This window comes from Macrobrachium nipponense, chromosome 45 (genome assembly GCF_015104395.2).
Source record: "Macrobrachium nipponense isolate FS-2020 chromosome 45, ASM1510439v2, whole genome shotgun sequence".
Lineage (NCBI taxonomy): Eukaryota > Metazoa > Arthropoda > Malacostraca > Decapoda > Palaemonidae > Macrobrachium > Macrobrachium nipponense.
The window spans coordinates 10,100,801-10,116,066 of record NC_061105.1 but is presented as its reverse complement, the minus strand read 5'-3'; the positions used below and the strand labels follow the sequence as shown (position 1 = coordinate 10,116,066).

Sequence of the window (15,266 nt, the reverse complement as noted above, 5' to 3'; positions counted from 1 at the left end):
TCCGCCCCTACTTTTACAGAATATATGGCTTCAGTAACCTTGTCCACTATCGATTATTGTGTGAAATCAGTGTTAGTCTCAGAGGTAGGCCTACGATAGCCATGAGGTATCTACTACCACTGTCCGGGAAGGCTATAACGCATCTGGCGTTTCAGAAATTACTAGATAACAAAAAAGCTTCAATAATCAAGAAATATAGAAATTTTTTTCCGTAAATATACCTTTAAGAGCAAATGGTTGTTAAGTAAATTCATCTACTTGCGTCAGTTCACACTCATTAAAGACAGTTAACAGAGACTAAAATGTCCAAAATATGGTTCGAATTTGTGCGAAGGTCTTCCAGTCTGAAGCAGGATCCTCTAAAATGTTTGTTTAGCAACCCCCCCACCAAAAAAAAAAATCACGCTTACTGAGTAAACCAGTTAGCTGAGACCCATAATGCCTAACTCTTTAACAATAAAAAAAAAATTTCTTTCAATTTCTATCACGATTTGCAGTTTTTGTTGGTATCTTTTATCATCGGCATCATTTCTACTTACTAATAACCATTACCATAGGCATTTGGTAAGCAAATAAAATTAAGCAAAATCACAAGGCTGGTAATAAACACTTGGAATGCGTTTGGATACTTTATTACTGACAGTGTTTGAAAGAGATTGCTATTAAGAAAATGGATGAATACAGTCTAGACGTAATTTGTAATTTTTATCAGTGTAATTATTAATATATATATATATATATATATATATAGATATATATATATATATATATATATATATTAATATATATACTCCTATTGACAAGTAATCTTTCTTGTGATCTCAAGAATCAATCCAATCGAAGACTTGCAGCAGACTTCCCGACAAGCGCGCTAACTGCTGTGTTGACTTTCTTCTTCTTACTCTTCTTCCTCTTTTCCCAGCGAAACCAGAGCATCTCCAAGACCAGAGACAGGGCGGAGATCACGACTCCGAGGAGGAGGAGGAGGAAGGCGGAGACGGTGTGGCTGAAATCGAGCTTTGTGAACGGTTCCGGCTCTTTGCAGGGCGTCTTGTGGCCCCACCACCTGCGGTACATGCGGTCCATGACTCCGGCGTCGCTCATCTTGAGGAGCCTGGCGATGTGGGAGAGAGAGAGACAGACAGAAGGCGTCAGAAACAGCCTAGGTAAGTTTGAGGGGATAGATCAGGAGGCATACTATATTGCTCATAAAACGGACGCACGAAATTAAATCCTCGTGAATCCCCAAATCCTCAAGGAATCTACAAAATGCTTGAGAAAGTGGTGAGGTACTCACTCACTGTCGAGTATGTTGACGTAGGGGAGATTTTTGGCTAGGCCTAAATGCCCGTAGGTGAAAAACAGGCCGACCGGGATCTCGCTGATGGAGCAGTTGTCCCTCAGCATGTACTGGAGGAAGGGCGTGTCCGCGAAGAAGGCGAAGTTCTCCGTCAGGGCCTTCTCAATGCCGTGGGTGTCCGAAGTGACCAGGAGGCTCGGGTCGCTGGCCAGGCGATGGCTCAGGATGCGATAGGGACCGTCGGAGTCCTTTTTTAGGGGAGGAAAAAGTAAGTCATCAAACTAAATAACTAAAAATGCTCCTACACAAACTGAGGAAACAAACAGATGAATATCAGAGATGCATAAATAAATACTCAAAGATCACGTGACCCTTACCTCAATGAGCTGTCTGAGGGGCGTCCCTTCCAAAATGCCAACCTCCCACTCCGGGTGGCTATTGATGGCGCCCTGCAGAGTAGTGAAGGGGAAGCTCTCTGTGCTGACGGTCAAATAGGACGTCAGGACAGCCGTGTACGCAGCGTAGAGAATGACGCACGTGAACCAGAAGTTCCACAAGACGGTCCTTCCGCGATAGGATTCCGGGGCACTCAGGGTTCCTGGTTTGGGGTTCCAGAGGGTGAGAAGTTTGAGTCTGTTGTGTTTTATTGTTAAGTAGAACTGGTGTTTTTCTTTTACACGACACTGTATACTACTTTTTTTCTTGAAAACTATTGCTAATGGGTTTATAATGAGAAGCAATGCTGTTTGTGAGACAATACAAGGGATTTTTCTAGATACAACTGTATTCATTTTTCATGAGAAACACCACTGTATATCAAGCACTGGACACACGTACCTTGCTGCACGGTGCAGCTGAAGAACATGAAGAGGATGTCCCTGAACCTGACGATGTCCTCGGGAGGGTCGCTCTCTCTCCCCATCAGAATCCAGAAAGTGATGCTGGTTAGGACCAGTGTGAAGACGATGCTTAGCCAGGTCCATTTGTCGAAAGACATGGCGTATGTGCCCCATCTGGGAAAAAGAGATGGGTTTGGAACAACCTTCCATATGCTCTCTCTCTCTCTCTCTCTCTCTCTCTCCTCTCTCTCTCTCTCTCTCTCTCTCTACTCTTACCCGATTGCCGAATGCGTGGCTCCCTCTCGTATGTACAGATTCCGCTCGAAATAGTCAACGTTCGTGGAAAAGTCAATGGATCTGATTCGACTCCTGGAGTAACTCAAGCTCGCCAAGGCTATGTCCGCCTCCTGTGAGAAGAACGAAGGAAATAATAGATCGGCCTTTAATTCATGAATGGAATGAGTATAGTACACACGTGCTCATTCACAAACACGCCCCCACTCCTCACCTTTCTGACAACCATCCCCACTAGTCCTTGGAAGTTGTCGTCTTCGCCGACGCCAAAGATGTAATCGCTTTTGTTCTTCGGCAAAATGAGCTCGTACCTGGTCGTGCGAAAGAGTAATGAGAGTCAGTACTTAAAAAAAATGGATTGAATGAGAAACTGCATTAAAACTCTCAAAATAAAAACTCCTGACATTAATGACAAGAGGAGGAAACAGTTAACGACGCTAGTTTGGCAGTGATGTTATGCAATAATAATAATAATCCTTACGTGAAATTCAGTCTGTCAGCCAATGCCTCCACGACATCGATCAGGTATCCGACGTAGAGGTCCTTGGCAGTCGAGTGCCTGTGAACGCAAATAAAATAAATACAAGCATTGAAGACGTACACACATACAGAGAGAGGACGTTTAAGCTACACACAATAAGAATGAATGGCTATTCTCGCTGACAGAAGCAACACAAAATATGACTAACTTTAACCTGAAAGAAAATTTAAAAACCACTGTCATTTGGTATGGTTGATGACTGGTGGGTGGATGATCAAAATACAAATTTGTAGCCCTCTAGCCTCAGTAGTTTTTGAAAGGTCTGAGGGCTGACAAAAAAGATGCATATATTTCAAATTATCTAATTATTTCGTCATATCTAAGGACACTATACTTACGTACAGTCAAAACAATCTCTCAAACGGTTTATTTTGAACTATTTGTCTATAATAATGAAGAAAAACAATGAAAAAACAATGAGTCTATAAAAATTAACCTCGGAATCAAAATGCCACCTTCCGAACCATGAGACGTCATAATCCGCCGATGACATCCTACTTACTTACCTGGGTGGGCCTGATGCACACGTCGGGTCATACTGAAAGGCTGTAGTGCTTGACCCATACAGGTCAGCAGATGCCCTAGGGCATTTCCTACCCGTCATGATGTAAGGCGCGTACTGAAATGATTTAGGCTTTAGTTAGTATAATGAGTAAAACTGAAATTAGGAAGAACGTTTTGTTTTGTCTCTTTATAGATATTGTGCATTGATGCATATCATGTATATTTATGTATATTCATTGGATATTAATCATGCCTTAATAATGTGCAAGGTGGTTGCCATGGTAACAGAAGTTAGATATATTAATCAATACCCTTCATTTAAGAAAATCCAACTGATCAGAATCCACTCGTCCGATACTCACAGGAAAGAAGGCCGTACGGATCGTGTGTCCTTGGAAGTCGCGAAGGGCTTCCCCAGGGAAGTGTCTGAGAGAGACGCCCCTGGAGGCCTGCCACTGGCCCATCTCGAGCCAGAGGTCCTCCCTGAAGTCGCTGAAACTGTACACTTCGGAAATGGAGGCCGAATGGTTCTTTTTGGCAGAGAGGAAACAGATTTGGACCGAATCAGTGGGTGGTGTTGTAAGAGGCAGTTGATTCATATTGTTTGAATTTTATATTTAAAAACGTCACATATGTCCTAGTGATGTGTGTAATATACGTATTTATATATGTATAAGTGTATAAATTGCCTTCGTGTGGTGCGTAATAACTTATCTCAAAAAACGAGAGAACGAAACTAGACGAAATTTGACAGATATCGCCATTAAGGGAATTTCTCCAGATGATGAACCTTTCCTTTTAAAAAAAATCATTTTGAGTTCGCTAACTTCTTCGTCACAAGAGCTATCTTATTTCTGAGCCACTTTTCCCCAAATCTGGTTCACATTAAGTAGAGCGTCTGAAGAACGCATCTGCCAAGTTTGATCAAATTCCAATAGGTCACTGTTGAGATATTCTGCGAGAAAGCTATAGCAACTTCCACTTTACCTTATACGAAGCGGCAATCCACCTGGCGGTGCGAACCCCCTTCTTGTGGTACACTTTCAGGTCGACACCGACGATGACCAGCGCGATAGCGCCCTGGGTCAACTGGTACCTCTCAAGGACGTCATCTGTTGCCTCTGCCATCTCACCCTCTGACGTCAAGTGGACTTCTGCCAAGTTTGGAAGGGACTTCTTCTTACTCCTCTTCTGCGTCTTTGCCGTAGGAGGGGCTGACGAGGACGGTGAAGTCTCCAGGTGCTGACTCATAGGGTAGGAGTTGGAGGAGGGGGAGAAGGAGGAGGAGGAAGGGCGGTGTCTATCGTAGGCGGAGCAGATCTTCGTGCGGTTTTGGTTTCGCTTGAACACACAGCAAGGGGACGTGAAGACCAGATAGCTGGAGATGGACGCCAGCACTTCCTTGGCGAGATTAGCTGATCCTTGAGGGAATATTTATATATACTATATTTATAAACACAACGGTAGATAAATAAGTAAATACATTCTAAAATATCACTATAATCACTACGGAATAGTTTAACAATGCATGGGGTCACGTTTTCAAGGTTCTAAAGTTACGAATGTTTTTATAGCATGTTTTCCTGCTGTGTAGACACACCCTAACAGATATGCATGTATTCAAACTTCTAAGTTACCAGTGTGTCTTTTAACACGTCTTACTGCAGTGTGGACACGCCCTAACAGATAGGAAGAAAGCTGTGACGAACTCCTCACCTGAGGTCGACGAAATGCAGAGCGAATATATCCTGAGATGCTGGACAAACTCGGAGATGAATCTCGCCATCCCAGAGACGTCTTCGCTGGAATAAGGTTCACCCAAGGCCACGATTCCTCTGAGGCACAGAGCGAAGAGGAAAATGGCGTAGCAGCTTCGAACCATTGCTCCGGGAGTAATCCTGCACATTGCTCTTGGTCTGGGTGGCGTACTTCAATGAATGCCTTTAGGCCTATACAGGCTCTGATAGAATGCTTTTAGACCTATAGGCTCTGATAGAATGCCTTAAAGGCCTACAGGCTCTGACAGAATGCCTTTAAGGCCTACAGACTCTGACAGAATGCCTTTAAGGCCTACAGGCTCTGATAGAATCCCTTTAGGCATACAGGTTCTAACAGAATCCCTTTAGGCCCACAGGCTCTGACAGAATGCCTTTAAGGCCTACAGGCTCTGACAGAATGCATTTAAGGCCTACAGACTCTGACAGAATGCCTTTAAGGCCTACAGACTCTGACAGAATGCCTTTAAGGCCTACAGACTCTGACAGAATTCCTTTAAGGCCTACAGGCTCTGATAGAATTCCTTTATGGCCTATATTTCTTGCAGACAGATTTCTGTATGCTTTATGCTCATATACATTTCCACGTTGGCCAAGTGCATTTGGCGCTCTGCTACCATTTCGGTGGGCCGAAGTTCGATTCTCGGCTCGGCCAACGCGGAACCAGTGGAATTTATTTCTGGTAATTGAAATTCATTTCTCGATACAATGTGGTTCGGATTCCACAATAACCTGTAGGTCCCGTTACTAGGTAACCAATTCGTTCCTAGTCACGTAAAAATATATCTAATCCTTCGGGCCAGCTCTAGGAGAGCTGTTAATCAGCCGAGTGGTCTGGAAAACTAAGATATACTTAACTTTTACTCAAATATATTTATCCTAACTCTCCAAAAATCAGGAATTAAGTCTGAACATTCGACCTAGCAATTTTTAGCTCTTCATTAAAACCGATATATATTTTCTCCTTTATGGAACTTTAATATTATCCACAGACCCAATAACATTTGATGTCTACCATACAGCCATAACTTTCATATTTTGTAAAAGCTACGCAACCTTCAGCAAGCTCTGTAAATGTGGGATTATCACGTGATTTGCCAAGTGGAAACTTGACGAGGACAAGAAAGTGAAAAAAAAAAAAAAAAAAAAAAAACAAGCAAGTTATAGGCTACAGAGGTTCCATTAGGCCTGAAACGGAAATGATCAATGACTACTTCTGTGAATACGAGACAGGACAGGGAACCAGTCATTCATTATCTCATAGTACCATATCCCTTTGACACGGGAAGGAGACGACAATGCCTATTGAAGGCGTCCTTTCTTAATATACAATACTTTCGCCTCATCCATCAATTAGGGGAAAGGGGATAGTTCTCCCATGCGCCAATTATACACAAAAGGACTAGATCGATAAAGACAGGGTAAACTTGATGAGACTTGAGTAAAGGAATTAGCAGAATTGTTAAGGTTGTTCCGTTTTCTTTGAGTGGGCCCTTTCTAAAGAGAGTGGCTAACTTATGTAAAAATCTACGCACGTACACACACGCATTATTATTAGTATTTTTTTTTTTTTTTTTTTTTTTTGCTTTATCACAGTCCTCCAATTCGACTGGAGGGGCTCCGGGTTGCATCCTACCTCCTTAGAAGTACATCACTTTTCTTACTATGTGCGCCGTTTCTAGGATCACACTCTTCTGCATGAGTCCTGGAGCTACTTCAGCATCTACTTTTTCTAGATTCCTTTTCAGGGATCTTGGGATCGTGCCTAGTGCTCCTATGATTATGGGTACGATTTCCACTGGCATATCCCATATCCTTCTTATTTCTATTTTCAGATCTTGATACTTATCCATTTTTCCCTCTCTTTCTCTTCAACTCGGGTGTCCCATGGTATTGCGACATCAATGACTGATGCTTTCTTCTTGACTTTGTCAATCAACGTCACGTCTGGTCTATTTGCACGTATCACCCTATCCGTTCTGATACCATAGTCCCAGAGGATCTTTGCCTGATCGTTGTCTATCACTCCTTCAGGTTGGTGTTCGTACCACTTATTACTGCAAGGTAGCTGGTGTTTCTTGCACAGGCTCCAGTGGAGGGCTTTTGCCACTGAATCATGCCTCTTTTTGTACTGGTTCTGTGCAAATGCCGGCATTCGCTTGCTATGTGGTTTATGGTTTTATTTTTCGTATTGCACTTCCTACATATGGGAGAGATGTTATTTCCGTCTATCGTTCTTTGAACATATCTGGTTCTTAGGGCCTGATCTTGTGCCGCTGTTATCATTCCTTCAGTTTCCTTCTTGAGCTCTCCCCTCTGTAGCCATTGCCATGTGTCATCGCTGGCTAGTTCTTTAGTCTGTCTCATGTATTGTCCGTGCATTGGCTTGTTGTGCCAGTCCTCTGTTCTGTCTGTCATTCTCCTGTCTCTGTATATTTTTGGGTCTTCGTCTACTTTTATTAGTCCTTCTTCCCATGCACTCTTTAGCCACTCGTCTTCACTGGTTTTCAGATATTGCCCCAGTGCTCTGTTCTCGATGTTGACGCAGTCCTCTATACTTAGTAGTCCTCTCCCTCCTTCCTTTTGTGTTATGTATAGTCTGTCCGTATTTGCTCTTGGGTGTAGTGCTTTGTGTATTGTCATATGTTTCCTGGTTTTCTGATCTATGCTGCGGAGTTCTGCCTTCGTCCATTCCACTATTCCTGCGCTGTATCTGATTACTGGCACTGCCCATGTGTTTATGGCTTTTATCATATTTCCGGCGTTGAGTTTTGACTTGAGTATCGCCTTGAGTCTCTGCATATATTCTTTCCTGATCGTGTCCTTCATCTCTTGATGTTTTATATCCCCTCCTTCCATTATTCCCAAGTATTTGTATCCTGTCTCATCTGTGTTTGATGTTACTCCCATCTGGTAGCTTTATCCCTTCAGTTCTCGTTACTTTGCCTTTTTGTATGTTGACTAAGGCGCATTTTTCTATTCCAAACTCCATCCTGATGTCCCCAGATACAATCCTTACAGTCTGGATTAGGGCATCTATTTCCTTGGTGCTCTTACCATACAGCTTGATGTCGTCCATGAACATCAGATGGTTGATTCTGTTGCCTCTTTTCTTGAGTTGGTACCCGGCATCCATCTTCTGTAGTACTTTTGTCATGGGAATCATGGCTACCACGAAGAGTAGTGGGGACAGTGAGTCGCCCTGGAAGATCCCTCTCCTGATATTAACCTCTGCTAGTCTTATTCCAGAGCTTGTAAGTATTGTATTCCAGTTGCGCATTGTATTTTTGAGGAAGCTGATGGTGTTTTCCTCTGCCCCATATATTTTCAGGCATTCTATTAGCCATGTGTGTGGTATCATGTCGAAGGCTTTCTTATAGTCTATCCATGCCTTGTTTAGGTTGGTTTTCCTTCTTCTACTGTTCTTCATTGCCATTTTGTCTATCAGGAGCTGGTCTTTTGTGCCCCTACACTTCCTTCTGCAGCCTTTCTGTTGGTGGGGGATGGTGTTTGTCTCCTCTAGGTAATTGTATAGCCTTTCACTGGTGATACCTGTTAGTAACTTCCACATTATTGGTAGGCAGGTGATAGGCCTGTAGTTACTGGCTATATTTCCCTTACTCTTGTCTTTTTGTACTAAGGATGTCTTCCTGTGGTCATCCATTTAGGTGCATGGTGATTTGAGATACAATGCTGGAGTTGTTCTGCTATTCGTGGGTGTAGGGCCTTGAAGTTTTTGAGCCAGTATCCATGGACTTCATCGGGACCTGGGGCTTTCCAGTTTGGCATTTTCTTTAGTTGGTGTCTGACTGTGTCTGTCGTGATCTCTGTGAATCTTTGTTTTATTCTCCCTGTTTCTTCTTCCTTGACTTCCTGGAGCCATGTTACATGTTTGTTGTGTGATACCGGATTGCTCCATATGTCTCTTACTTGGTTCGGCTTCAGGAATTTCTTGGTGGTTGTCTTACCCTCTTAGTTGGCTGTATAGTCTTTTCTGGTTGGTTCCGAATAGTTTGTTCTGTTGGTATCCCTTATTCCTTTTCATGTACCGTTGGATCTTATGTGCTTTGGCCTTAAGCCTCTGTTTTACATCTTCTATTGTGTTGTTTAGTCCCCTCTCTTGTACTTTGTATTTCTCGTTCAGTTCCTCCCTTGTTTTCTTGCTTCTTAGCCTTTTTTCTGTCATCTCTTTCAGTTTACTCAAGTCAGATCTCATCACGATTATTTGCTTTTCCAGGCGCCTTTTCCAAGGAGGTTGCTGTTTTGGTTTCTATAATGTGTGCCAGTTTCTGCTTAAAAATTCAAACGAAACCAAATTGAAGTGGAACACGTGCGTGCAGGATGTGCAGACAGACAGACAGACAGACGGAGACATGAACAAATAAAAACTCCTAACAAAAACAGAAACAAAAAATAACATAGCAGCTGTCAATAGGTTGCTCTGAGCAGCTACAATCACAGGTAAATAGGAGTAAACGCACCTATATTGGATACTCAATTCAATTCATTATATATATTCATTGTGTATATATAATATATATATATATATATATATATATATATATATATATGTGTGTGTGTGTGTGGTGTGTGTGTGTGTATATATATATATATATATATATATATATATATATATATATATATATATATATATATATATATATATATATATATATATATATATATATATATAGTCAAAATACTGATATATATATATATATATATATATATATATATATATATATATATATATATAGTCAAAATACTGATATATATAGTCTCTAAATACGCCATTTATTTTATTCTGCCGCAAATACACATAAAAGTGGGCGGTACCTTGACGACGATTAGTTGAACGTCACATGTCCGAATAACATCGTTATATTTCATATAAGTAATTGACCATACGGATAAACGGATAAAAGCATACTGATAAACTTAGCACTTCTCTCGCAAAAATATTCCTTGTTAATAATACTAGCGAGTTGATAGACCATGAAAAAATATGTTAAGTCCGAAATTAAACAGCATGACCGCCGAAGTCAACGTCTTGCCGTGTGTTTCGGATACAGTTTTTCACGCTGAACTTTTTATGCGTTTTCAATCATTTTGGTTTAGATTTAAATGTAGGCCCATGATGTATATTGGCATTTTGCATATATACATTTTAAAAAAATAGGCTTAAGATTACATATAACACAGAATTACATAAATTACGCGAACAGATAAACTTTCTTTAATAGTTTTCTGTTAAAGAAACATCTTATAGGCCTAGTTATACACAAACACACTTTTATCTGTCAAAGAGTTTTAAAAAAGTGGGTGATGGGAAAACGAGATAATATATTAATTGGGGAGTGGGTATACATGGAAAAACAATGCAAAAATATCACCATGGCCTAATAAGGTGGGACATAATTAACTGAAAGTAATGGGGTGAACTAAATCATTAGCGGCTGTTCCGATTAAATTACTCACCCGAAAAGTTTCAATTGTAATTTTCATTTTCTTAGGTTGCAAGAAGCATTTACTTTTTTAAAAAGATTTTATAATTACAAATTTCTCTGAAATTTTGGATGTATTTGTTCGAATCTGCGTTAAAGTGTATAAGAAAAAAATGTTCTGTGCAAAAAACCGTGTATCCGAAACACGTTTCATGACACTGACTTCGGCATTCGTAATGTATGATTTTGGACTTGAAACATATTTCTTTTAATAGACTCAACTCGATAGCATTATTAAAAAGCATAACATGCTTGATGGAAATATTTACTTTAGTAAGGAAGCTTTAAGCAGGATCACCAAGTACGTAATTAAAACACAACGAAGTTATGCGGACACTATACTTCAAAAAGGAAAAAAAAAGGAATAGTTTCGTAAATAGTCCTATTCAATCATACGCATTTTCCATTTTCCTTCTTGCTGTTTATGCGTGTATTCACTCTTACAGATTCACCTTGACTTATTTGTCTTTTATTCTCAGTTTAATTTATCACGATTTTCACAAATTATCACGAAATTTTTCACCTTAAGTTCGTAAATGACCGGTCCTTTCACCTTACTTCACACGAATACGTATTCACGTGTTCAGTAACGAAAATGTAATTCTAAAGACACTTTTAAACGCCATTCAATAGACTTCGTGAGCATACGATGACAATGAAAGAACATCTAACTATTAGGAAGCCGAGGAGGATGTGTCTGGGTCTAGTAGTCCCTTCCTAAGAAGGCAGTGAAGTGTCAGCCAGACGTATCGATCGCTGAATAATATCCTGACAATGTTTTTATTCCAGGATAATTGTTACTGACAGTACAATAGGAGGCAGGGAAGTCCCTTGAAGGGAGAAGATAACAAAGGGCCATTTGTCACATCAGTGGTATAGGAGAGGAAGGTTGAATGTTGTTTTTTATCCGTTTACTTCAAAAGTTTTTTGTTCAAAGACGTTTTCAGTGTTACTTCTGTTTATAAACACGTAATACTATATTAATTTTAAACTCTCTCTCTCTCTCTCTCTCTCTCTCTCTCTCTCTCTCTTTTAAAAGACACGTTACGCTTCCTACCCCGTGAGTCACTTAACTGGCCTCTTTAGCCTAATAGTCTCAAATAGATTAGCTGATACTACAACTCATCTGATCTAAATCTCATCAGAAACCTCTGATGAAATTGCAAACAAGTTCGATGTATTATCTGATAAACCGAAAAAGAAAGTTTTTTTATTATTTAGATAAACCTAACTTAATCTGTCTCTTGTAGTACGGTTATCTTTTCCTTCAGTTTCGAGGTTAAGTTGTAACCACACCCAGCACATTCATAAGTCTAGAATCACTACCGTTAGCGAATTAGTATTATAGTAACTAGCTTTAGGCCAACTTGAAGATACTGTAGCCAAAAACTAAAATTAAACACTACATCGGATAATTCTGTAAATTTAAAAGTTTAAGGAATGTTTGAAAACGCCGTTTGCAAACAGAGTATGAGTCCAGTCTTAGATTTGTTTGCCTTCAGTAATCTCTGGGCATTAAAGAGAGCTAAATCACCGGTAAAATATTACAAAAAAGATAATTTGGACTGTCACTTTCGAGGTAAACTGTAGCTTATTAATTTCACATATCCTTCCTCGCCAAACGCGCTGTACAGCAGCCATACTTTCATGGAAACCAGTAATAAATGTTCACCAATCATCGAGATTTACGACACTTCCTCGTCTTTAGCCATCTTGAACGCCACCAAAGGTCTGCTGTTGCTTTGATGATTAATTCACAGGGCGATTTTTATCATCAAACGGACGTTCTGCGTGGCGATAAATTACGTTCTGCGAATTGCGTCGGAATTTCGTAAAGCGAAATTAACCATCGAAAAGCTGTCAGACACGAAAGACGTGCGATAAATTACACAGGGTGTCCATAAAGTCCTAGTACCTTTATAAGCATTTACTGCTTGTAATGGTACTGGGACTTTATGGACATCCTATATAACCACCAAAACTATCCTTTTCTTTGTTAGGGATTCCCCGGAAGGAAAGGAGTACCAGCCGCGGGAGGGAAGGGCGTCAGTGGGAAGGGACAATGAGCCTCAGGGACAGGAGAGGCAGACATATTACTCTGACAGTGACAGGGACAATGGAAAAACTGACGGTGCTGAGAGCGTTGGCTCGTCCGCAGAGCGTAATAAGACGAGCCGATCGTGCAGAGGGCGAAACCCGCGAACGAACAGATGTACATGACGAATATGGACAACACGAGAGGGAAGGGGAGTTCGTAAGGGGAATAAACGCGCACGAGAAAGAACACGACAAGAATGGAGAACAAAAACGCCGTCGAGAGAAACATCAGACGAGGAAATGGAGACGCCATGACAGAATGGACGCTTGTTTTTTTTTTTTTTAAAGTACCGCTAAATCCTTAGGTCACGTGTGGTCATATATATAAGTTTTTTTTTCCTGTAATTCACGTGCACAAACTATAATTTTACTTAACGCTTGGGTCTAGAATAGCTGTGGACCGCTTTGCCAACTCGTCAACCACAGAACTGACAGCACTACACTGAGCTGTACCTTCGAAAAAAGAACGACAAAAGAATTTTAAAAAAGGAACATTAAATAAAACGACATTTTGACGTTACAACCGCATGGAGGCGTAATCCGATAACAAGGAATCGAATTGCCTTCGGGTAAAGGCAATTTCCCGCTAGAAGTTTGTTCAGCGGTGGGAAGCTCACCTGGAACAGCTGCGATCACTGACGGATTTAAGGGGAGGTGGGGATTGGGGGGCACATAGTCAAGTTTCTCTCCCCCTCCCCCTTCTTATAAATAGTAGAGCATTGTTTTCTTGCTATTAATCATTATCAGTAAAAAAAATTGCTTAGTTAATGATTGTTTCAACAACAGCAAACCACTATTACTGTGTATATATATATCTATATATATTTGCATATAAAACACAAATACTGTTATTATTTTAAGTAGTACAGTATGTGTGGCCGGGAACAGGCTGATTCGGACCATGTACTGGCTCATTCGGACCTTTATCCAGGCTTATTATGACCTTCATATGATTGGCCGATTTTTACATGCAGTTTTACCTCCTGAACAAGAATTTAAAGTAATATTTATTCGGCTGACTGTAATTAATCCCCAGGGGCTGGTACTAAACACGGCGAAATACATTTGACCCCCCAATTCCTAGTGGCTTTCGTATTCGCGGGGACGAACGATACGGAATGCTTTTATAGAAATACCCATTGCTATAATATAAAATTATTAGTATGGGTCCGAGTCAGCCTGCATCCGTGTGGCCTACTTACCACCAAGCCTTGTTAATAACGAGTTAGATCTTCCTTACTCTATTATGTAGCATATAAAATATTAGTGATGTACTGTTATCAACACTTACATTGCCATTTCATCTGAAATAATGTGCAGCAAATATAAGTATTGTTGAGTGAAAGTAGAACTTATCTACTACGTATTTACATCATATAGCACAGAATAATGAGTGAATATAATTCATTGTGGTTTGCTTACCTGTGAAACGTTATTCTAGTTTCTCTTGAACAATTCCTATGATCATTGGCGATTGTACCATTATTGGGATAATGTAGACAAAAAAAAAACGCAATCTTACTAAGAATCCTATTCAATTTTCAGTTCCCAGGTTTTCCAATATGGCTGCAAGGTTCTGAAGCACTGTTCTGGTGGAAGAACACTAAACTAATTAGTTTTAATATACAGGTAACACCTCCAGATATCATTGACCCTCTTAATCTTTTGCACATTTCCTGGTATTCTATTTTCTGTGCGCCATAATCTGAAATACTGCATACCTGTATTGCATTTACGTAACATGTTGAACAGCTACCACAAACACGAAAGAAATTACTTCTGCACAAAGCCTTCCAAAGCAAGGCTCATCTTGACCTACCGGTCGACAGGTCTTGAGGAGGGGGGGGCCGCAGTATTTCAGTATTTCAGCTCATGTCTGAGGGCAGGGGAAACACCTTGGAAGAACGGATATAGGAAAAAGTTCTCTGGTCGAGAAAGAGAAAAAGCAAGACACTAATTACTAAGTGAGAGGATGGTTCCCCACCCCCCTAACTCACCCTCTACCAGTCAACTACAAAATTACCAAGCTTGATGGCATATCTGTACGATAGGAGGTGGTTTGTATTCTTTTAAGAACACATATAATTCAGGACAGAGGTCTTAATTCCAAAATTTTCATCTAATTTGCCAAATGACATGACCTTTGTTGGTTTACATGACTCTAAAGTACTTTAACTACTTGACAACCAGCTTTTGGTCAATAAACCCTTCCACAATACAATTATAAACTATTAAAAATGTTAAATTGTTTGTTTGTTTGTATGGTGTTTTTACGTTGCATGGAACCAGTGGTTAATCAGCAACGGGGCCAACGGCTTTACGTGACTTCCGAACCATGTCGAGAGTGAACTTCTATCACCAGAAATACACATCTCTCACTCCTCAATGGGATGGCCGAGAATCGAACCCGCG

At 40.5% G+C, this 15,266-nt stretch overlaps 1 protein-coding gene across 2 annotated transcripts; it reads right to left on the bottom strand.

Moving 5' to 3' along the window:
- Positions 1-625: 625 nt before the first annotated feature.
- LOC135214377 (probable glutamate receptor) lies at positions 626-9,719 on the bottom strand. 2 transcript variants are annotated; one of them, XM_064248616.1, is made up of 11 exons: positions 5,195-9,719; positions 4,466-4,899; positions 3,841-4,008; positions 3,481-3,593; positions 2,915-2,992; positions 2,648-2,744; positions 2,416-2,546; positions 2,138-2,313; positions 1,678-1,898; positions 1,298-1,548; positions 626-1,114 (listed from the first exon to the last, which is right to left on the bottom strand). In XM_064248616.1, the coding sequence occupies exons 1-11, from the start codon at positions 5,382-5,384 to the stop codon at positions 829-831; spliced, it is 2,145 nt and encodes a 714-aa protein (XP_064104686.1). In that variant the 5' UTR covers positions 5,385-9,719; the 3' UTR covers positions 626-828. The 2 variants fall into 2 exon arrangements, with proteins under 2 accessions (XP_064104686.1, XP_064104687.1); XM_064248617.1 differs by having other exon boundaries at positions 970-1,114; positions 1,302-1,548.
- Between the last annotated feature and the right edge of the window lie 5,547 nt (positions 9,720-15,266).